The sequence below is a fragment of the Mobula hypostoma genome, chromosome 16 (genome assembly GCF_963921235.1).
Source record: "Mobula hypostoma chromosome 16, sMobHyp1.1, whole genome shotgun sequence".
In the NCBI taxonomy this organism is placed as follows: domain Eukaryota; kingdom Metazoa; phylum Chordata; class Chondrichthyes; order Myliobatiformes; family Myliobatidae; genus Mobula; species Mobula hypostoma.
In genome coordinates this window covers 41941820-41965341 of record NC_086112.1, presented here as the reverse complement: position 1 = coordinate 41965341, position 23522 = coordinate 41941820, and the positions used below count along the sequence as shown (strand labels likewise).

The 23522-nt window shown below is 42.1% G+C and overlaps 1 protein-coding gene across 1 annotated transcript in view; it reads left to right on the top strand.

The window, feature by feature from the left end:
• The window catches only part of rasef (RAS and EF-hand domain containing), a 77999-nt gene that overhangs the window by 33164 nt on the left and 21313 nt on the right, over positions 1 to 23522 (top strand). Inside the window, exons 4-11 of the mRNA XM_063069187.1 lie at positions 1023 to 1118; positions 2847 to 2924; positions 5526 to 5641; positions 5739 to 5807; positions 7400 to 7484; positions 11067 to 11146; positions 13061 to 13295; positions 14219 to 14359. Coding sequence (XP_062925257.1) covers positions 1023 to 1118; positions 2847 to 2924; positions 5526 to 5641; positions 5739 to 5807; positions 7400 to 7484; positions 11067 to 11146; positions 13061 to 13295; positions 14219 to 14359 — 900 coding nt within the window. The remainder of the gene's footprint in view (positions 1 to 1022; positions 1119 to 2846; positions 2925 to 5525; positions 5642 to 5738; positions 5808 to 7399; positions 7485 to 11066; positions 11147 to 13060; positions 13296 to 14218; positions 14360 to 23522) is intronic.

Genomic DNA, 23522 nt, shown 5'->3' with positions numbered 1-23522 from the left:
TTAGTGAGACCTCTGTTTAAAAATGTGTTATGCTCAGTCTTAGATTTTGTTTTCAATTTGTTCATGGGATGTGGAAGTCCTAAAGCTAAAATTAATTGCAGTTAAAGAGTTGACTACATTGGTGAGTTTGGAGACCAACCAAGCAAAGATGTCAGATTTGCTTCCCTGGGATCATTAGTGAAGCAGATGGATGTTTACACTGATCTGACAGTTTCATGTTATTAAAACATGTTTCTTTTTACTTAATTCACAATTTACTAATTTAATTACTTGAGATCAAATTTCCAATCTTCCATAGTGGGATTCTGGCTCATGTCTATTGATCAGATTTCGGTTGTGCGTCCAGTAAGCTGACTACCACAAAAACCCCTACAGAGAGTTGCTTAATTTTAAACAGAAAATCTTGTGCAAATATAGCATTTATTGAGGCGTGAATCTCTTTCTAGGTGTAGCTGGGTGGCAGTATGTGTTAGTATGTGATCTTTTTACTTGTCTGTTCAGTTCAAGTTATGTCCATTGAGCAAGGACTTGAAGCTCCTTTTCTCCTCTCTGTCCACACAAAAGCATGAAATGATGTAAGCTAGACATGCTTATAGTGAGGAGTAAGAAGATGAATTGTTCCCTTCATTCTCTGAGGAGATGGATGTTTCATGCAAAAACTCTTCTGCAGATTTTTGTTGTTCAAATGTACACATTCCCCCAAAAAATTACACAAATTTTAAGGGTAATGGGATCCAGTCACCTAGAGTAACTCAAGAGCATTGAGAGTTTGGGAAGGAGTTGGTAGGTGGGATTTGTTCTTGCTCTTAAGTTTGTCTTGAGATTTCGCCATGTCACGTATCTAACAAGTTCTTTCTTGTGAAGCACATTAAGAGAAGTAAAGGTGTAATTTGCTTCACTGATTTAGTTGAATTGGAAGCAATACCATCAGAAGTTTATAGAAGAACTTCTTAGTTTGAAAGGGGTAGTGTTTTATATATATATATATTGATAAAGATGGAGTCATTTGACTGTAATTGCAGGAACAAAGAAAAGCAGAGTTGACTCTCGTTAGTCTACAACATCAGTATGATGCTAATATAAATGAACTTCAGCTAACAGTTACAAAACTGAAAAAGGTAAGGATCATCTCTAAAGCTGATACTGAAATAATATCTGCACCAAATTTAAAGCTGTTTTTTTTTGTTTTTTGGCAAAAAATTAAGAAACATATTGTGAAAAGTGTAGAAGAGAATTTAGGAGTATTTCTTGGTACAAGAAATGGAATTTGAATTAATCCTGCTATTTGCGGCTTAAGGTACCAGAAATGTATTTACTCTGTAGTTTCCTTGTTGAAGCAGTGAGCTAATAAGCCAGATGTTTTTGGATAAGAAATTGGAGAAGAATTGGATACATTTCATTGACTGTATGGCAGGTGGCCTGATGAGGCTGGGTGGAAGTTTTGCATGTAAGCAACGGTCCGGGTAGGTACAGAGGGGAGAGAGGTTGTGAAATTTGTACAGATATCCTGGAAGTTTGGGTTACTCCTACCTTTTGCAAAGTTTAACTCTCTTGGGTTGTTTTTTTTTAAGTCACTGTTTTCACTGATCAAGTGCCTTCTAGTTGGGCAGATCACTTATTACAGGCCATACACATAGTATATTCTGATCGTGACTTGGGATAGCAATGTTGCTAATGGGGGGGTGATGGGGGTTAGAGGAGCTACTACCTGTTTTTTTTTATTTAGAGATACGGTGTGGAATAGGTCCTTCTTGGGCCTTTGGGCCTTTGAGCCATGCCGCCCAACCACCAATTTAACCCTGGCCTAATCTTGGGACAATTTACAATGGCCAATTAACTTCCTAACTGGTACGTATTTGTACTGTGGGAAGACACTGGAGCACCCAGAGAAAGCCCATGTATTCCATGGGGAGGATGTACAAACTCCTTACAGAGGTTGCTGCAATTGAACTCTGAACTCCAACACCCCAAGCTGTAATAGCGTTATGCTAACTGCTACACTACCATGGCAGGAGTTGCCTAATCCGCTAACCTGTGGGGAAAATTTTGGGTTCTAGTACCTGACCCAAGGGGTTGGGGCAGAGGATATCTAATGATAGGTAATTCTCTGGATGGGAATCCTATCTGGGTGGTGATGTAAAGCTCTGATCTCTCATACTGTGGAGCTGTACAATATGTGTATGTCCATGTCTGTTTTTTACATTTTTAGTTGAGTTTTATTTCAGCCAAAGTCCTATTTGCTATTGCTCTCGTGAATTCTGTTCTAGTGCAGAAATCAGTTTCTTTTTGTTTGACCTGGTCACAATCTGCAAACTGCAAAGTTCTTTCAGTCGTTAATAGTTTTAAGATATACATTTACCCTTCTGCAAGTTCCCAGGTGCAGAAGCATGCAGACCTTTTGCCACTGTGTTGTCCTGGGACATTTCGTTTAATGAATAACGGACAACCATTCACGACATAATTGTACCTCTTGCTGGTAATTTAATGAATAACGGGCAACCATTCACGGCATAATTGTACCTCTTGTAACCAAGCAAACGCTCTGTACCGGATGTGACAACTTCCTTGTCTCTGTCTCCCTGACTCTAGGTTCAGGCAGTTTTCAGACAGCAGGTCTGCAGGGGGCACAATCCCTAAATCCAGGCAAGTTTGGCTTGGATGCTTCACACTAGAGTACCTTACACCAGACGAAAGTCCTTGCCCTAGTGATAGTGCACGTGGACATGGTTTTAATGATTTTTATTTTTCCTTGTTGGACATAGTGAACTTTTGTATAAAAATTACTTGCCATTATGCTTTCTTTATCATGATGAGAGAACCTGAATTGTCTTTTTTTTTCTTAACAGTTAGAAGAACAATTCAGATCAGATAATTCAAGGGATGAAAGCATTGCATTAAAAAGAAAAATAAATGATTTCACCCTAGTAAGTAAAACAATTTCTATGGATTTGTCCTACAGCTCTCAGCAGCATTCAACTGAAAAGAAATTTTAAAAATTCTATTTGGCATTTGTATACTATGGCAGTTTGAGTAAGAACTCTGGGCACACCTGTTTTTTTTCTCTTTGAAGAAAAATAACAAATGATTTGAAAATGTGGTTGCATGATGGAGTGGCCTTGCAATTGCAAGTTGGGTCATGGATAAATGCCTTGGTGGTTGTGTAGAGGCTTGGCCGAGAAGCCTGGAAGTGTGTAGTAATGGACTACATTTATCCTAAATCAGATCAGGGTTCTCAAGGATCGGTTGGGATCTGCTCTGGGAGGTTAGCTTTAAATCACAGGGATTGTAAAATCAACTTTAGTTGTTCTGAGAGCACATAATGACTTCTCCTCAGATACTGTGGGGCAAGTTTCCCAGTGGCACAACAAGAGGGGATATTATTAGATTAGATTAGATTAGATTCAACTTTATTGTCATCGTGCCGAGTACAGATACAAAGCCAATGAAATGCAGTATACAGAGGAGGACACTATTTAGTTCATATCCAAGTGTATCATTGCCCAACAAATATTGCTTGACAGATTTCTGGAGTAAGATATTTAACATGAAAATGACAATAATTGCTTTTTATTTGGAATTGGGGGTTCTCAAGCTGGGGCCCATGGACCCCTCACTTAATGGTATTGGTTCATGGCATAAATAAGGTTTGGAACTCCTGTTCTAAATAAATTTTTTGTATGTGAAATTGTAGCTGCTTCTGAATTTTTTGAACAATATGCACAGTGTCAACTTAATATTGTAATTGTAATTATTTGGATGCCTAATTCTTATGGGTAATAAATGACCAATTTTGGTCATTTCTGTTAAATTGACAGTGACACTGCAAGATTTGTTAATTTGAAGTACAGAAATCCATGGTATCTTCAAATGCCACATCACACAAACTCTCTAGTCCAAGTGGAACAGAGCTGTTATTCAAATGTGTAAATTCAAAGTTAATGAGATTCTCCCTCCATTTATTTGAATTTGTGTACATTTCCACACCAATGTTGCCACATTGTAAGAAAACCTGGATGTGTATTCTATCGTCAACGTTTTTTTCTTTTTCCAAAATCTTCAACTTCTTAAAGTTAGTTACCTTCAGCTTGTACAAGACTCCTGTCAACACTGCTTTTATCACTTCCTCCAATAATTTACTCTTTCATTCTGGTGAAAGCCAAGCATAGGAATGCTTTCTATCATTCTTATTGTCCAGGTTTCAGTGCAGGTGGCATAGTTAACTGCCGCAGAATGGTGGCACCACAATGGCTGTCAGTATACTGAACACAGACGCCCATGCTTGTTCTGCCTGTTGAGGAACTGGAATCCCTTTTAAATGCACCACAATAACAAGCTGACATGGTTGCATTGTAATGTGTATGCATTAAATAGCATCCTCTGCTGTAGAATGTTGCTCAAAACTGCCTTGTTCTCTCTAAGGAGAACATTATTCATTCAGCCCTTGCAAAGTAGAGGGTATCTGCGACCCTCTTGTAATGCAACGGGGTTTTGTAAATGAAAGGTATTGCAGGCATCTCCACCTACAGCCTGGGACTGGCCTGAGTCATTGTTGATCTTGGCCTTTGCTGATGGGACAGTATCATGCGCTTTATTATGGCTGGAGTTTGCAACGTTTCGCAGTAGCTGTTTTGTGTTGGGGTCTGGGTAAGTAAATGCTGCCCAAAGTTGGCAGCCTGCTCTGAGCTTTCCTTTGCCGCTCCCAAACACACTGCCTTTATCCTCCTGCCTCTTCAGCAGCCTGTCCTGCATGCTGCGTATGGAGCAAGAAATTCCCCTCGTTGTGTTGTAATCCTGCAAGAATGGATTTTTAAGGTAACCTTGTCAGAGTAGCTGGTGGGAGATTGTTTCTGCTGCTGAAGGTTTTAATTTTATATTTGTTTACAGTGTATGCATTTTTTCATATTTAATTTCAATTTGACATTTGGGTTCATTATGACGTGGAATCGTTGATGTGGGACTGTACACAAGTTCCTATAAATCGAGGGAGACTCTCATTAACTATGAATTTCTATATTTGAATAACGACTGTATCATTTGGGCAAGAGATTTTGTGTTACGTGGCATTCGATGCCAATGTCATGAATTTCTGCACATTAAATTAATAGTATCAAATAGCATTGTGATCTGCCCAGTGTATACACTTCCCATCAAAAATTAGTTATGCTTACAATATTATTTCCAACATTAGAGATAGTTTTACCTGTGCCACAAGTTGGGTGGAAAGCTTGTTGTGATATTGGGAAATAGTTGTTCCCATGGTGTCCAAGCAATGGGTGTTGTGAGGCAGGGTTTTGTGTTTTGTATCTTAATATGTCTAATATACCTATTTCTCTTAGTGTGAATGAGCTGATTCTGAAGCTGAGTCTTGAGTCTCTAATCCATCTCCTTTCAACAAGTTTGAGGTTGTCCTCTGGTGTGGGACCTATTCAACACCTCCTGACTTTATCCAGGGAACTACTAGTAGTAGCTTCCTTTTAGGGCTGCAATGTAGTGAAAGCTGATCAATGCTTGTTTTCTTTCTCTAGGAAAATGATAAGCTGAGGAAAGAATTACTTGAAGCACAAACAGAAATAATGTTGCTGCAGAGTGAAGTAGATGCTCTGAAAAGTGATTTTATGGATCAGAGTTTGAATTTAGAAAGGTAAAAAAAAACTAGAAATACCTGCTTTACGTGCACAGTGCAGCTTTGTGTACAATGTGTTTTAATTCTCATCTGACACTCTTTATTTTTACTGCAGGGACCATGATGTGGTTAGAGAGTATACGGAGGATAGAGACAACCTAACACGACAAATTGAAATGCTTCAGTAATTATGTTTTTAATTACTATATAATTAATGGTTAATTCTTTACAGACATAGTTGAGTATTTTGTACTTCAAGGCTCGCTAACATTATGTTGGAGATACTCAATGTGTTCATCTAGAAATTCTTTCTTATGCTGGACGATGTTTATCTTTTCATCTCGCAAACCTCTAAGGAAGTTGTTACCACAGTCTAACGATATTTAAAATTCATTAACTTGAGTTCTTTATTTTTGGGATTATCACTAATGCTTTGGCTGTGTCAAGGATTGCCTAACTTATTCCTTCTATCCTTTCAGTTCCTTCAGTTAACTCTGTTGCTGCTGTTTCTATCGAAAACTGTAGTTCTTTAATTGTTCACAAACCTTTCATAATCTGCCACCTCCCCTCCAAGAGAAGTATTGTAGAAGTAAAATTTGCACTCTAGAAAATGATATTTTTCAAGTGATCCATCTGTAGAATTGTATAAAGTGTAAGAGTTAGGAAACAGGTGCTTTGGCCCAAGTTGTCCATACTGACAATATCTATCTGAGTTTGACCAATTTGCCTGCGTTGGCCCCATATCCCCCTAAACCTTTCCTATTCATGTACCTGTCTAAGTGTCTTTGGAATGTTAGAATTGTACTTGCCTCTACAGATTCTTCTTACACTTCTATAGAACCACCACACTCTTTGTGTGTGTGTGTGACAAACCTGTCCTTCAGTTTTAGATTCTCCTATCCTGGGGAACAAGACTATGTCCGCCCACTGTACCTATACCCCTCAGAATTTATATGCCTCTGTGATCCCACAACCACCACTATTCCAGGTAAAATCCCAGCCTATCCAACCTCTCCTTGTAACTGAATCCCTTTGATCCTGCTAACATCCTCATGACTTTTTCTCTCACCCTTTCCAGCTCATTGACATTGTTCCTATAGCTTGGCGACCAGACTGTGTTTAATATTTCAAGTGTGGTCTCACAATGCCTTCTATATTTACAGCCTGACATCTCAACTCCTGTACTTAATGCCCTGACTGACAAAGGCCAGTGTGCTATGTGCTATCTTCACCAACCTGCCTACTTGTATCACCGCACTCAGAGAACTATTTGTATGCATCTCCTGTTCTACTGCATTCTCCAGGCATTGTCATTAACAATGCATGTCTTGCCCTGCTTTAACTTAGCAAAAGGCAACATTGAGCTAAAACCATGGGGTTCCCAACCGTTTTTTCTGCCATGGACTGATACCATTAAGCAAGAGGTACGTGGACCCAGGTTGGGAACCCCTGTGCTCTTCCTTTCCTACTTCGTCAGTTCATCAAGATTCTGTTGTAATTAAGCCAAGGCAAGCTGCCATTTTTACTCTTTTTTTTCTGTGATGAAACCTCCCTTCCCCCCCCCGACATATCTATTAAAATATAATTTTGTTTGCATCAGTAATTGTAAATATAAGAATTGGATTTGAAATCACATTTTATTCTGAGTACATTGGTAGAGTTTTTGTCTCGATCTACCTTGGTATATAATGTGAAATTTCAATATTTTGTAAGGTGTTAATATTATATTAATTTGCAATATCTGGTCGTTATAAGTGTTTTCTTTAAAAAAAACAGATCTGCTAATCGAAAGTTACATGACAGTAATGATGGGCTGCGCTCTGCTCTTGAAAACAGCTTCAGCAAATATAATAGATCTCTGGTGAGTATTGAACTGAAGTGTATAAGTGGATTGTGGTAGGTACATTGTTATCTGGGTATGAAGCACACTCTAGTTAACCTAACAGATTGTCTTTGTTTACCTCCAAGATTTGCATTCGTAAACATTGCTTTATATGCCTTTTCCTTTGAGTGTCAACATGTGTCTCAAACAGGTGCCGAAGTGAGTTCAGCAACACTCACAAAATTCTGGAGGAACTCGGCAAGTCAGGCAGCACTGGGAATAAGCAGGGGTTAAATAGTGAAGTGTCTCAGTCCTAAGTGTTGACTGCTTAATCCCCTCTATAGTTGCTGCCTGACCTGCTGAGTTCCTCCAGCATTTTGTGTGTGTTGCTCAAGGTTTCCGGAAGACAAAGACCATAAGACAAAGGAGCAGAAGTTGGCCATTTGGCCCATCGAATCTGCTCCGCCACTTTATCATGAGCTGATCCAATCTCCCATTTAGTTCCACTCCCCCGCCTTCTCACCATAACCTTTGATGCCCTGGCTACTCAGATACCTATCGGTCTCTGCCTTAAATACACCCAATGACTTGGCCTCCACTGCCCCCCGTGGCAACAAATTCCATAGATTCACCACCCTCTGACTTTAAAAAAAAGTATCCAGTATCTGCAGAATCTCTAGTGTTTAAGCTGGGAAGTTTAGCTGTCTCCCATAGTTCAGCACATCAGTCATGACCGATGTTGCAGTGAAGGACAGTTTCTGTAGATGCTGGGACCAAACTGGATAGTGTCAAGGAACAGTGTCATTATGCATGATTATCTTGTGTCTGTTCAGTCAGTTGCAGGCTGAGAGCAATTCATGTTGCAAGGCTACTGTGATGATATGCACTTCCAGACAGTACTGGTGGCTCTTCGCATCAATAAGTGGCCACTTTCATTACTGGTAGCATGTTAAACTAGCTTGGTCTACTGAATCATGCCTGCCCTCTCGAAAGTGTGTTGCATTGGTTACTTTGGAGGTAGTTGTACTAGAAGAGCAATAGGATATCATGGGAAAATGAACTTCTTGTTTTCAAATGCAACATTGGAGACCTTGGTGGATGTAGTCCTCCATCTACAGGAGGCACGATCTTTTGTGGTATCACAAGTTTGATGGTTTTTTGCATTCAAGGTCAATAATTAACACACAAAGTCCACATCTATGGTGCCAGCAAAGCCTGAAATGCTTGTGAACATACCTCACTCTCCATCAGTCGGTCTAGTAATTTAGCAAGTTGTGTTTTCTATACGCTTGAAATCCTTGACGATGTATAAACTCCATTTATTTTCAGTAGTAGATGGCAGCCTGACTTAATTTCCAAATATTTCCAAGTGGCCAAGTGGTTACGGTGACGGGTCTAGTGATCTGAAGGTCGCTAGTTCGAGCTTCAGCTGAGGCAGCGTGTTGTGTCCTTGAGCAAGGCACTTAACCACACATTGCTCTGTGACAACACCGGTGCCAAGCTGTATCGGCCCTAGTGCCCTTCCCTTGGACAACAGAGAGGGGAGACTTGCAGCAAGGGCAACTGCCAGTCTTCCATACAACCTTGCCCAGGCCTGCACCCTGGAAACCTTCCAAGGTGCAAATCCGTGGTCTCGTGAGACTAACGGATGCCTATATATAATTTCCAGCCCCATCTTGGAAGAAACCTGCCTTGTTGCAGTTAATGTCTGTAGTGATTATGCTATGAAAATGCCATCAAGCAGTAGCCAGGATGCCAGTGTAAATTATAATGGGAGATAGAAAAGGCTTGTAAAAGGTCAATGTTATAGGGGATGTCGATATCTAGATAGATTGGGAAAATCTGGTTGGTCCCAAGAGAGAGAATTTGTAGAATGTCTACTTTGTGTCTTTTTAGATTAGTTTGTAGTTGAGTCCACAAGAGAAAAGGTGGTTCTGGATTCGGTGTTGTGTAATGAATACATTATGTCGGAGTCCTTGAAGGCACTTGATAAAATAGGCCAAAGTCTGCATGGTTTCCTTGCCTGACAGATCTGTTGGAATTCTTTGAGGAAATAACAGGCAGGACAGACAAAGAAGAGTCTGTGGATGTTGTTTACTTGGCTTTTCAGAAGGGTGCTGCACTTGAAGCTGGTTAACAAGATAAGAACCCATGGTATTACAGGAAAGATACCAGCATGGATGGAAAAGTTGCTGACTAGCAGGAGGCAACAATTGGGAATAAAGGGGACCTTTTCTGGTTGGTGCCGAGCGATAGTAGTGTTCCACAGGGGTCAGTGTTGGGACCAATTCTTTTTATATTATATGTCAATGATTTGGATGACAAAATTGATGGTGGTACGGCCAAGTTTGTGGACAATATGAAGATAGGTGGAGGAGTAGGTAGAATTGAGGAAGCAGGGAGTCTACAGAAGGATGTAGACAGATTAAAAGAATTGGCAGATGGGATACAGTGCAGGGAAGTGTTAGGTCATGCACTTTAGGAGAAGCAATAAAGGCATAGACTATTTTCTAAATGGGGAGAACATTCAAAAATTAGATGTGGAGGGATTTGGGAATCCTCGTGCAGGCTTCCCTAAAGGATAATTAGCGGGCTGAGTCAGTGATAAGGAAGGCGAATGCAACGTTAGCATTCAATTCGAGAGGAATAACATATAAAAGCAAGAATATAATGGTGTGGTTTTAAAAGGCATTGGTCAGACTGCACTTGGAATATCCTGAGCAGTTTTGAGTCTTTTGTCTAAAAGATGTGCTGGCATGGAGGGGGTCCAGAGGAGGTTCACAAGAATGATTCTGGGAATGAAAGGTCTAATGTATGAGTAGTGTTTGATGGCCCTAGGCCTTTACTCACTGAAATGTAGAAAATTGGCGGGGGGGGTGAAATCTCATTGAAACCTATCAAATATTGAAAGGCCTACATAGTGTGGACGTGAAGAGGATGTTTTCTATAGTGGGGGAGTCTAGGACCAGACATCACAGACTCGTAAGAGGGATGTCCTTTTAGAACAGAGATGAGGAATTTCTTTAGCCAGAGGATGGTGAACCTGTGGCATTCGTTGCCATGGACGGATGTGGAGTCCATGTCATTGGGTATATTTAAAGCTGAGGTTGAAAGGTTCTTGATCAGCCAGGGTGGCAAACGTCACAGGACGAAGGCAGGAGAATGAGGTTGAGAGGGATAATAAATCTGCCATGATGGAACAAATTTGATGGGCCAAATAGCCTAATTCAGCTTCTATGTCTTATGGTCCTATAGAAATGCACCTCTCCCTTTTTAGTCTAACTTCATCTTGAGATACATCTAGCACATTGCTTGTAATTTTCTACTTTGTTCTTGAGTCAATTCTCTTGCAGCTTTTGATTAAACCATCAGATTGGCTCCCAATGTGCTGTGAACATGATTTTCCTTTGTTCTTAAATGGACTTGAAGTAGCAAAGGTACTCTTGGGGCTATTTTAGCTGTCAGAAAGAAACCTGTTGAACTGAAAGATCTCTGAAAGAAGGCAAAGCTAACCCATTTCTCCATGTAACTACTTTTTAAGTGTTAGAAACTTTAACAGGTGAACCCAGCAGTTTCACACTAAGATACTGTTATGTGCAAATGATTTTTTTTGTATTACAGCGTTCATCACCAGGATCTGCTACGTTAAGGAGTAGCCCAAAACTGAATGAGTGTCATTCTCCTCATATGTTATATGACAGGTAAGCATCTTCACACGTCACAATTTTCTCTTGAAAGACCAGTGGGTTATAAAGATGGATGACCTGAATGGCACATCAAGGCTATTATGGAAAATAAAGATCACAATGTAGAAAGTAACATTTGCATGGATGGAAGTTTGGATGTCACACGGGAAAATGTTAGGCTAAATGCTTTTTTTTCCCCTAGTTGGCTAGATGCCACACAGACATGCTAGATTGTTAAATTTTTACAGTTAGCATAAATGACTTGGAGGAAGGGACCAATGACTGCTAAATTTGTTTTTGACGCAAAGGTGGGTAAGGCATTTAAGTTGTGAAGGTGGGGGGAGGGGTTTTCAAAGGGACATAAATAGGTGGGAAGGGAAGTTTCTAGCAAATGAAGTTTCTAGCAAATGAAGTATAATTTCAGAAAATGTAAACTTTATCATTTTGACACCTGCTCACTGGGTTCTATTTCCCATGTTCCTTTTAAACTAAATGGGGACACTGGAAACTTAATTATACTAGTCCAGCACTATGAAGATCCTAAGAAAACCAGATTAATACTCAGTGGCCACTTAATTTGTTACCTTCTATACCTTATAAAGTAGCCACTTTATATGTTCATGGTCTTCTGCTGCTGTAGCCCATCCACTTGAAGGTTTGACATGTTGTCAGAGATGCTCTTCTGCAAACCACTGTTGTAACACGTGGTTATTTGAGTTACTGTCATCTTCTTGTTGGCTTGAATCAGCCTGGCCTTTTTCCTTTGACCTCTCCCATTAGCAATGTGTTTCTGGCCACAGAATAGCCATGCACTGATTTTTTTTGTTTGTTTTTTGCACCATTCTCTGTAAGCTCTAGAGGCTGCTGTGCATGGAAATCCCAGGAGATCAGCAGTTTCTGAGATACTCAAACCACCCTATCTGGCACCAACAATCATTCTATGTTCAAAGTGACTTAGATCACATTCCTTTCCCATTCTGATGTTTAGTCTGAACAACTGAACATCTTGACCATGTCTGTATGGTTCTTATGCATTGAGTTGGTGTCACATGATTGGCTGATTAGACATTTGCAATCACAAGCAGGTGCAACACACAAAAGGCTGTAGAAAATCAGCAGGTTGGGCAGCATCTGTGAAAATGAATAAACAGTCATTTTGGGCCAAGACAGTTCATTATGACTAGAAAGGAAGGTGTACCTAATAAAGTAGTCATGGAGTGTATTTAGTAGGTCAAATGGTGATGTACATTTTGGTAATGAATTACATTGACCCCCACTCCCCCTTATTGTAAATGGATTAGCATCTACCTGTCTGCTATATTTTGTGTACATAACCTTATGACAAAATAAAAAGTGAGAATCATTCTGAAAGTGGTCAAATTCAATAATTTAATCTGGAGCAGACTAAAAATTTACCTGCTTAACAAGTGGCATTGACATTTTTCTTAGAAGTTGGTTTATGATTAGTATATGACAAAGTCGATCATGAATCATAACATGGGTAGTATCTGGGAGACTTCAGTGATCGGTAGAAATGGCTCTTAGCGATGGTAATTCCTTCAATGTTGATGCCCTAGCATCCTCTAACCCAGTATGAATTATTTCAGATGATTTTTCTTTTATCAGAAAGTTTTTAAATTTAATGACCACACCACAGCTAGGTATTAAAATACAAGAAATATCTTCATTTCACGTAGATATCTATCTGACTGCAACACTTTGGGACCAAATCTGAAGAAGGCTAATCTGTTAAGTATTTAGCTGAGCTCAGAAATAGCTTAACCTTCTAGAGTTATTAAAAACATTGGAGCCCATGGCGTAGAATATCCCTAAGATTCCTTCTGAGAGGTGCTTGGGTTGCCTTAAAGAGTATAAATCTATCAACTCTAAACTCCAATGATAGTGACAAACAGCATTTTTTTTTGATAGGTCATCCAGATCGTCTTACCAAGGTGAAGACTATGAGTCACTTTCTGTGTGTGATCCCATGCACAGAATCAGCTGCGAGGTTGAAAGCTTATCCGAAAGCTGCTTCGACAGTGGTATGTCCACCATGAGGGATTCAAATGAGTATGATTCAGAGGTGGAGTGCAAGTATCAAAGAAATTTCGAAAGATCGCAGCGCACACAAGAAGCTTTTGAATGTGATGCCTCTGACACTGATGTAAGTACCTAAATAAATGATTAATATTTTCAGTATGTTGTATACAGAGCATTAAAAAATGAACAATTTTCCAGAGACATAAGTTATAAATGAACACTTGATTGGGTTTTTAACTACCACAAAAGTTGAGTGAGCAATTTTAAGGACCTTTCCTATTAGTAAATGGCACAGTATGCTGTGAAGGTGCTTTTAATCTGAGTGCAAAACACAAGGAATAAAAGGAGAGTCATATTCACTGTGCATGGACAAGCCTACAAAATGTAATGGGTACAGCCCACTCCATCACAGGTAAAGCCCTTCCAGCTTCTGAGCACAAATACAAGGAGAACAGCCGCGAGAAAGCCGTACTTATCATTGAGGGCTCCCACCATCCGGGCCATGCTCCCATCTTGCTGCTGCCATTGTGAAGGAGTTACAGGAGCCTTCAGTTTCAGCAACAGTTATTACCCTTCAACTATCAGGCTCCTGAAACAGCATTGATAATTCATTCACCTCCACATGGGACCGATCCCACACCTATAGACCCACTTTCAAGGACTGTAGAATCCGTGCTCTCAGTATTATTTATTTGCTATTTATTTATTTAGTATTTGCACAGTTTGTGTGTGTGTGTAGTTTTTCATTGATTCTATTGTATTTGTTCTACAGTGAACGCCTGCAAGCAAATGAATCTCAGGGTAGAATCAGAATCAGATTTACATGTACATACTTTGATAATAAATTTACCTTGAACTTTGATGTTCCTTGATCTGTAAAAGACCATCGATAATCAGTTGTCACAAGACAGAAATCTTGAATGCAGTAACTGTAAAATGAAGCAATATATCTATACATTGGAAGGGACGGACTGCAAAGCTTGAATTGTTCACTGATATTAGGGATCGTTGCTGGACACTTACTGTATAATTGCAACTGTTTTGTAGGTGCCTGAGATCCACGATGAAGAAGCTTTCAGTCAGGATAGTATGAACACCGTTTTGGAGTGGCAGTCAGCTCAAGCAGTGAACTGGAGCAACTCTGGAGCTAATTCATTGCAACGTTGTAGTTCTGCCTTTTCTCCACAGGTAGTACACATGTTGCAGCTTTTTAAATAATACCCAGTTTTATGAGTTCAGATTTTTGTTTATGTAATGTTTTGGTCGCATTGTAAGTAGTTGATGAAAGTTTCCTTCTGGTGGTGATCTAACTAATCTGGAACTCTTGTATGAAAATTGCATTGCACATTAGTAAAACAAAGGTGTTTAATGATTGTGTGAACAATGTGCTTTGGATTTTATAAAAATAAATCATAGGTTCCATTAAAATGTTGGTGTTCTTTTAAGTTATTAATTGTAGGAGTTATTTGATCAAAATTTTTAAAAGCTAAAATTTAATAGAGCGGGCAAGAAGAATCTGTTTCTCCTGAAGGAGAATATATCAAGAAGAGACACTATAAAATTAGAGGAAAGGTGGTAGAAATCAGGAAAATTCTCTTCCAGAAGTATGTGAATACTGGTTAGTTGAAATTTTCAAGTCTTTCTTTAACAAAAATTTCCAAAATTTGTCAAGGTATTAAGACATTTGAGAGAGAAAGAGAGGTAAGAAAAACATGATCTGCTTTAATGATGGGACAGCTTTGAATGCTCATGTTTGAATTCCTAGTCCTTTCCTATACTTCCCTTCCAGTATTGAAGTGTGCAGAGATGATGAGAGTAAAATATTATGGAATTTGGCAATGTGCACTCTATCTCTGCCAGATTCTTTGGTTGTTTTCATTAAGAATGGAAGTGCGCTTATAGAGGGCATTGACTAACCCTTTGGTATTATTCGAAGGCACTGATATCTCATGCTTCAAGTGCTACCTAATTAACTCTACTGTAGCTTCCTGTCTGTTTTCACCATTGTCCCTCAGTGACAGAACCTTTTGAACTCCAGAGAATAAGCAAGAAATCTGCCACAATATTGGAGAACCGTTGACTGGTAGGATAGCTTCAGAGCAACAAATGGAGCACTCTTTTCTTGGTTCCTATTCTTTCTGTTACTTTCCTTCACAGGGTGACATTCCATGGCAACATAGTGATGAGGAACTCTTAAGAGAAATCAACTGTGTAGCCCATTGCAACTCAATGGATGACAGTACACATTAGGCAAAAATAGAAGCTGTTTTATTAGCTGTGGGATAGATTGTCAGTTCAAGGAAGAGCTCATGGTCTTTCAATGGTGCAAGGGACAGTTTTTGTATCGACTGCTAGTATTAAATAAAGTACTGTATTCAGCTATTTCACTGGGAAAAATGCCCCTGTAAGAATGCAATAACCTTCACCTTTATAGTCACAATGTGATTGATAAATGATTGTTACTAACTTTAAAAAAAAAATTTTAAGTAGCATTCTGATCTGTTAAAATGATTGATTTCAAGGATTGATTTGAAGCTGAGATACATCCTAGGATGCTCTGGGAAGACATCAGTGATGTATCCTGAGGTCATCGGGTGTTTTTGGACGTTCACCCTCAGACACACTCACCCAGGCGACCCAGCCGGGGTTGATCAGGTCCCAGCCTGTGTCCTATCATTGGTCCACCTCTCAATCCAGAGCCATCTGGAAGCACGCTCAGCAGCCTGTGTGACGGTCCTGATGGCTCTTCTCTCTGTAGCCCTTGCAATGCTGAGCAGAGAGTAGGTTCTGCAGAGCGAGCAGCCAGCTAAACCTCTACACCCCCTCTCTCGAGGCTTACACTGTGCTGTCCACCCCTTTCACTGCTCCACCAGCCCCTCCTTGTGCTCAAATACAGTCTTCCCAAGGCACTGTCAGTTTTACCATGAGCACCTGCTTTGAGGTTTCTGACAGACTGACCATGTCAGGCCTCAGTGATGATAATACGATGAAGTCAGGGAACTTTTAATTGCTTGCCAGGATCGACTTTCAGTTGCCAGTCAGACGCTGTTGCGAGCAAGCCTGCTGGTGACCTGGGCTGAGGCTGTGGTTGGTCTCTAGCTTTGACTAAGGCTATGGGCTATCTGGGTTGATGGAAGTGCTTACTGTTGTTCATGGCCGAGGAGATATTTTCAACCACTGGCTCCAGCACCTGCTCTTGGCACCAGTGGTAGTGGCCTTCTGCCAGGGTGCTGATGATGTGTTCCGGAGTCTGTCAGGGCTGGGAGGACACAGTGGTGCCTCACTTTTGTCCCAAGCAAAAAAACTTTGCTAGACTGGGCAGGACATTGTACGTAGCCTGAATCATAAACGATGCATTGGTGTGCTGCCTGCCAGATGTTGGACCAGGAGATCTCCCTCTTCAGCATGCCCTCCCACCTTGTCCAAGCTCCCCGCGGCCCTATTTCCACCATCCTGGTGGTACGTACTTCCTCGACAGCTGCTCGCACTTCTTTCTGGAGCAGTTTGCGTCTGTCCCTGCCCTGGGCCCAAAATAGGTTGAATGGAAGCTGCCAAGCCCCACCTGACCAGCCGACTGTGTCCCTGCCAGATCCCTGTGCCTCAGACGTGACTTGGCCATCACCACCTCCTCTTCCTGCGTGTCTGGACTTCAGTGCCTACTCTTGAGACTTTGGGGTCAGTGGAATCTCTGGACAGCAGCAATTCTCTTGGGAAACCCTAAACTGCTTGTTCAGTCCACTGGAGGGAAAGTGCAGTTTGTTCCTCTTCCCATTCAGAGCAATGCTGTTCAGGCTACATGGGAGGCCCAGCCATCTTCAAAGGTAGCCATTGATCTTTCTTTCAAGAGCCTCAATTGTTGAAATGGGTGCCATATATATTAGAGTGGATCAGAGGATTTGGGAAGGATGCCACGCTGGCAAATCCAGGCCTTGAATTTGCCAGGTAGGCCTGACTTGTCCACACTGGTGAGCCAGGCTTCTAACTCCTTGGTGTTCTTCTGGGTGGCAGCCACATCTCAGGCTGCTGTCAAAAATCTACCCCTGGATGTTGACTGGTTTCTCAGATGGATGAGCTATCAATACCACCCAAGGAGAAATGAAACTTGTCCATAAGTCTGCCTTACTTTAACACCAGAGACCTGGATCTGTCCAGCTTATAAAGTTCAACCTTGCCCATGCAGTGATCTTCTCGAGCCCCTGGGGGGGGAGGGAATCCATCTACTGCCTGGGAGTGGTGTAGGTGTCACCAGGAGGTCATCAATAAGGTCTTGGATTGGGAGCTGTTGCACTCCACTTAACCAGCATGTTCCCGATCGGGAGAAGAGGATCACTGAGATTGTGCATCGGGTTATAATATCCTTTTTGAACCCATGCAAGCTTGGCGTGGTCGTTCCTGAGGAGAGTCTCAATCCGAAGTTCCTATAGTAGTCCAGGATGAGGTTCTTTATCTTCCTTTAAACATGATGTCGGTTCAGCGCGATCTCCACCAGCTTGTGTGGTAATGACCTGTATGAGTTGGCAAGGTCACATCATAGTACAGCTAGGTTTCCCTTTCCTTTGCTCGCTTCCCTGATCAGCTGTGAATCCACACCCGCGTGTTCCTGGCACTCTGGCGCTCAGGGAATCTCTCCTTTCCATACAGTTGTATCAATGTAGCCATTTTTTGAGGAGAAACTCAGGCGATATTGAAACGTATCTTCCTTCCACTCTGAGCAGTGGGATGTATCTAAGCTGCTCAGTGTGCTTGGGGCTCTCTTTCGGATTTCCAGATTTCCTATGCCCACCTCTATCAGTGCGCGACCTTTCCCCAACGCAAGGGATTTCCGAATTAGCTGGGGGAGCTTAGAGCAGTGCTTTTACACCTTGTGGAGTACTCTGCTGGGACTAGGGACAGAACCTGTGGCCTCTCTGACTACTTCCTGGATCTCCTTCTAGCAAGGCTTCTTGCCTGTGAACTCAAACAGCAGGAGGAGGAGGAGGAGGAAGATTTGGCAGGGTGCTATTGTGTCCTGGCTCCTGCTCCCTCTGAGTCACGGAGGGAGTTCTGAGCATGTAGATCCATCTCTCGTTTGGAGCTTGTGAGGTGCCTGCTATCTCTCTGTCCTTGCATCTGCTTGGGGAATCCATACGGGTTCACAATAAAGGCAACTCGTTTCCTGGCTCTCTCTCTTCTCCATCTTCTATGCCATTCTGCTCTGTGCAGTGTCATAAGCTTACTTCTGAGCTTGGCGAGTGGTGGTTTCTCTTCCTCACTCCCCCCCCTCCCCCCGTGCTATTAGTCAGAGAATGGAGCCCTTGATGCAGCAATGGCATGAGTTTCTGGGGAAAAATGAGGAAGGTGCAGGATAGATGTATTCCAAAAATGAAGAAATACTGAAATGGCAAAATAGTACAACCGTGGCTGACAAAGGGAAGGCAAAGCTAATGTAAAAGCAAAAGAGAGGGCATGCAACAATGCAAAAATTAGTAGTAAGACACGGGATTGGGAAGCTTTTAAAAACCTATAGAGAGCAGCTAAAAGAATCATTAGGAGGGAAAAGATGAAATATGAAAGCAAGCTAGCAAGCAATATCAAAGTGGATAGTAAAAGCTTTCTCGACTATGTAAAAAAACAAAAAAATGAGAGATGAGAGTGGATATAGGACCGCTAGAAATGAAGCTGGAGAAATAATAATGGGGGACAAGGAGTTGGCAGATGAACTAAATGAGTATTTTGCAACACTGTGGAAGACACTAGCGGTGTGCCAGATGTTGAAGGGTGCGAGGGAGGAGAAGTGAGTGCAGTTACTGTTACAAGGAAGAAGGTGCTCAATAAGCTGAAAGACTTAAGGTACATAAGTCACCCAGACCAGATGAACTGCACCCTAGGGTTCTGAAAGAGGTAGTGGTAGAGATCATGGAGGTATTAGTAATGATCTTTCAAAAATCATTGGACTCTGGCATGGTACCAGGGGACTGGAAAATTGCAAATTTCACTCCACTGTTTAAGAAAGGAGAAAGGCAGCAGAAAGGAAATTATAGACCAGTTAACCTGATCTCAGTGGCTGGGAAGATGTTGGAGTCAACTGTTAAGGATGAGGTTATAGAGTAACTTGGTGACACAGGATAAGATAGGACAAAGTCAGCATGGTCCCAGTGTTTAAGTTGTTTAAACAGCAGATCATACCTCGCACTAAGACCTAGCTGCTGCTAAGGGCTCGGGTCTAGTCCATGCCGTCCTGTAGCTCATTCTAGACTCAGATTTCGCTATGCAGTCCAAAGTTGCTCTTAAGCTCTTCAGATCAGCTCAGTGACCAGAGGAATCCAACCTTGCACCTGGGCCATTTGTATGGGCATCAGAACTCCTTTGCCCTGACTTCTTCTCTCGGTGCCCAGAGCGATCCAACCTTGCCCCCGGCCAGTTGTACAAGCACCGAGACTCCTCTACCCTGACTTCTCTCCAAATTGCTTATTCCATCTGCAGCGATTCTGTAACACATCAGCTTATCCCTTGAACTCGCCTTGCTATCACTCACTCCCTCACTGTTTGTGGCGGTAATTTAACACAATTTACCTCAGTAAAGGTGTTTTCAGTGATACCGATTCCTTGTTTCCTTATTCCAATTTCACTGGAGCAAATTATTTAATATCCATCCCACTGATTTTTGTATTTATCCACTGGCTGCTGGATTTTCTATATCACCATAAAATGTTACTAGATGTGAAGCTGTTTGTCATTTTTTATTTGGTTATGGGAATATTAGATCCAGGAGCTGAATCCCCACCTCCCCACAGAGTAGATCATGTGGCCCTTTTGCACCACTTGACTTGTCATTGCAGTTGTTCTATCTCAGTGCTACTTCCAACAGTATCCATACTACTTTTGATTGCCAATGTGCCAAGAAATCTATCCATCTGTTTTGATTGAATACAATTACTGATGTATCACAGCCACCAAGAATACAGAATTCCAAAACTTCACCACCCTGTTAGTGAGATAAGGAACGATTTCTCCAGTCTTTAACAGCTATGCCCCTAGTCCTAAATGGTTCAGTCAAGGGAAAACTCATCCTTGAAACTTGTCAGACAAGCCCCTTGAAAAAAGTCACAATTTTCAGTGAAATCTTTTAAGTTCTCGAAAGAGCATGTTTTCAGTCTGTCTAACCCCTTTTCTAACTAGTCTGAAAGTTTTTTGAGGAAGTTAGCAGGAAAGTTGATGAAGGCAAGGCAGGGGTTGTTGTCTACATGAATTTGACAAGGTCCCACATTGGGAGGTTGGTAAAGAAGGTTCAGTCGCTTAGCATTCAGAGTGAGGTAGTACATTGGATTAGATATTGGTTTTGTGAAAGAAGCCATAAGAGTGCTAGTAGATGGTTGCCTCTCTGAATGGAGGCCTCTGACTAGTGGAGTGGCTGACTAGGAATCAGTGTTGGGTTCATTATTGTTTGTTAACTATATCAGTGATCTCGATGATAATATGGTTAACTGGATCAGCAGATTTGTGGGTGACACCAAGACTGGGGGTGTCGTGGACAGTGAGGAAGACTATCATGGATTGCAGTGGGATCTGGACCAGCTGGAAAATAGACGCTGGAATTTAATGCAGATACTTGTGAGGAGCTGCACACCAACCAGAGTAGGTCTTACACAATGAATGGTAGGGCACTGAGGAGGATGGTAGAACAAAGGGATCTGGGAATACAGGTCCATAATTCATTGAAAATGGTGTTGCAAGTTGACAGGGTCATAAAGAAAGCTGTTGGCACATTGGCCCCCTGTACTCAGTACTTTGATTTATGGAGATGGGATGTTATGTTGAAGTTGTAAAAGACTTGATTGAGGCCAAATTTAGAGTATTGTGTGCAGCTTTAGACAGCTACCTACAGGAAAGATGTAAATAAGGTTGAAAGAGTACAGAAAAAATTACAAGGATGTTGCTGAGTCTGGAGTTGTATGGAAAGATTGAATAGGTCGGGACCTTATTCCTTGGAAAGTAGAAGATTAAGGGGAAATTTGATAGGGATGTACAAAATGATGAAGGGTATAGACAGGGTAAATGCAAGCAGACATTTTCCTACTGAGGTTGGGTAGGAGTTCAAGGAGGTCATGGGTTAAGGGTGAAAGGTTTGAGGGGAAACTTCTTCGCTCAGAGGGTGGTGAGAGTGTGGAATGAGCTGCCAGCGCAAGTGGTGCATGTGAGCTCAATTTCACTTGGCCTATCAGCAGCGTCAAGAGAGCTTTACCGAGAGGGATTTCTCGCAGGTCGGCAGCGGTTATTTAAAAAGGGAGCTTCGAGGGCGTTAATCCATTGTACGTGGCCTGTCAGCGGCTATAACTGGAGCACCAATTGTGAGTTAAATAGCAGGAAGGGTTCAGGCATAAAAGGGAGACACTGCCTAATGGAGCAGTCATCAAAGGAGCGGTCATCGATGTAAGTGATCTGAGGCAGAGTGGTAGGACTATGGCTCATTCGGGCTTCGGCGATAACGGGTCGAGGCGAGGTAAGTTACCTCTGAGGAATAGAAACAGGAAGTAAGTGTGTGAGACCGGTGTTCTGTGCTGGGTGTCAGATATGGGAAGTCCGGGAGACTCCCACCTCCCGGATGGCCACATCCGCACCAGGTGCGTCGAGTTGCAGCTCCTTAGGGACCAGGTTAGCGAACTGGAGATACAGCTCAGTGACCTTCATCTGGTCAGGGAAATTGAGGAGGTGATAGAGAGGAGCTATAGGCAGATAGTCACACCGGGGCCTTGGGAAGGAGACAGATAAGTGGGTAACAGTCAGGAGAGAGAAGGGCAGGAGTCAGACACTAGAGAGTACCCCTGTGGCTGCCCCCCTTAACAATAAGTACTCCTATTTGAGTACTGTTGGGGGGACAACCTACCTGGGGGAAGCAACAGCGGCTGAGCCTCTGGCACAGAGTCTGGCCCTGTGGCTCAGAAGGGTAGGGAATAGAAGAGGATGGCAGTGGTGATAGGGGACTCTATAGTTAGGGGGTCAGACAGGCGATTCTGTGGACACAGAAAAGAAACGCGGACGGTGGTTTGCCTCCCAGGTGCCAGGTTCCGGGATGTTTCTGATCACATCCATGATATCCTGAAGTGGGATGATGAACAGCCAGAGGTCGTGGTACATATTGGTACCAATGACAGAGGTAGGAAAAAGAAGTAGGTCCTGAAAACAGACTACAGGGAGTAAGGAAGGAAGTTGAGAAGCAGGACCTCAAAGGCAGTAATCTCGGGATTGCTGCCTGTGCCACACGACAGTGAGAATAGGAATAGAATGAGGTGGAGGATAAATGCGTGGCTGAGACATTGGAGCAGAGGGCAGGGATTCAGATTTCTGGATCATTGGGACCTCTTGGGGCGTGCAGGACCTGTACAAAAAGGACGGGTTGCACTTGAATCCCAGGGGGACCAATATCCTGGAGGGAGGTTTGCTAAGGCTATTAGTGAGAGCTTAAACTAGAATTGTTGGGGGTGGGAACCGAACTGAAGAGACTAGGGAAGAGGCGGTTGGCTCACAAATAGAGAAAACTTGGAGACAGTGTGAAAGAGAGGATAGGCAGGTGATAGAGAAGGGACGCGCTCAGACTGATGGTTTGAGGTGTGCCTATTTTAATGCAAGAAGCATCATGAACAAAGTGGATGAGCTTAGAGCGTGGATCAGTACTTGGAGCTATGATGTTGTGGCCGTTACAGAGACTTGGATGGCTCTGGGGTGGGAATGGTTACTTAGAGTGCCAGGCTTTAGATGTTTCAGAAAGGACAGGGAGTGAGGCAAAAGAGGTGGGGACGTGGCACTGTTGATCAGAGATAGCGTCACAGATGCAGAAAAGGAGGAAGTCATGGAGGGATTGTCTACTGAGTCTCTGTGTGTGGAAGTTAGAAACAGGAAGGGGTCAATAACTCTACTGGGTGGTTTTTATAGACCACCGAATAGTAACAGGGACATCGAGAGGCAGATAGGAAGACAGATTCTGGAAAAGTGTAATACTAACTGGGTTGTCGTGGTGGGAGATTTTAATTTTCCAAATATCGATTGGGAGTTTGTTAGTTGTGTTCAGGAAGGTTTCCTGACATAATATGTAGATAAGTCTACAAGAGGAGAGGCTGTACTTGGTCTGGTATTGGGAAATGAACCTGGCCAGGTGTCAGGTCTCTCAGTGATAGAGCATTTTGGAGATGGTGATCTCAATTCTCTCTCCTTTACTATAGAATTGGAGAGGGATAGGAACAGACGAGTTAGGCAAGCTTTTAATTGGAGTAAGGGGAAATATGAAGCTATCAGGCAGGAACTTGGAAGCATAAATTGGGAACAGAGATTCTCAGGGAAATGTACGGCAGACGTGACAAATGTTCAAGGCTTATTT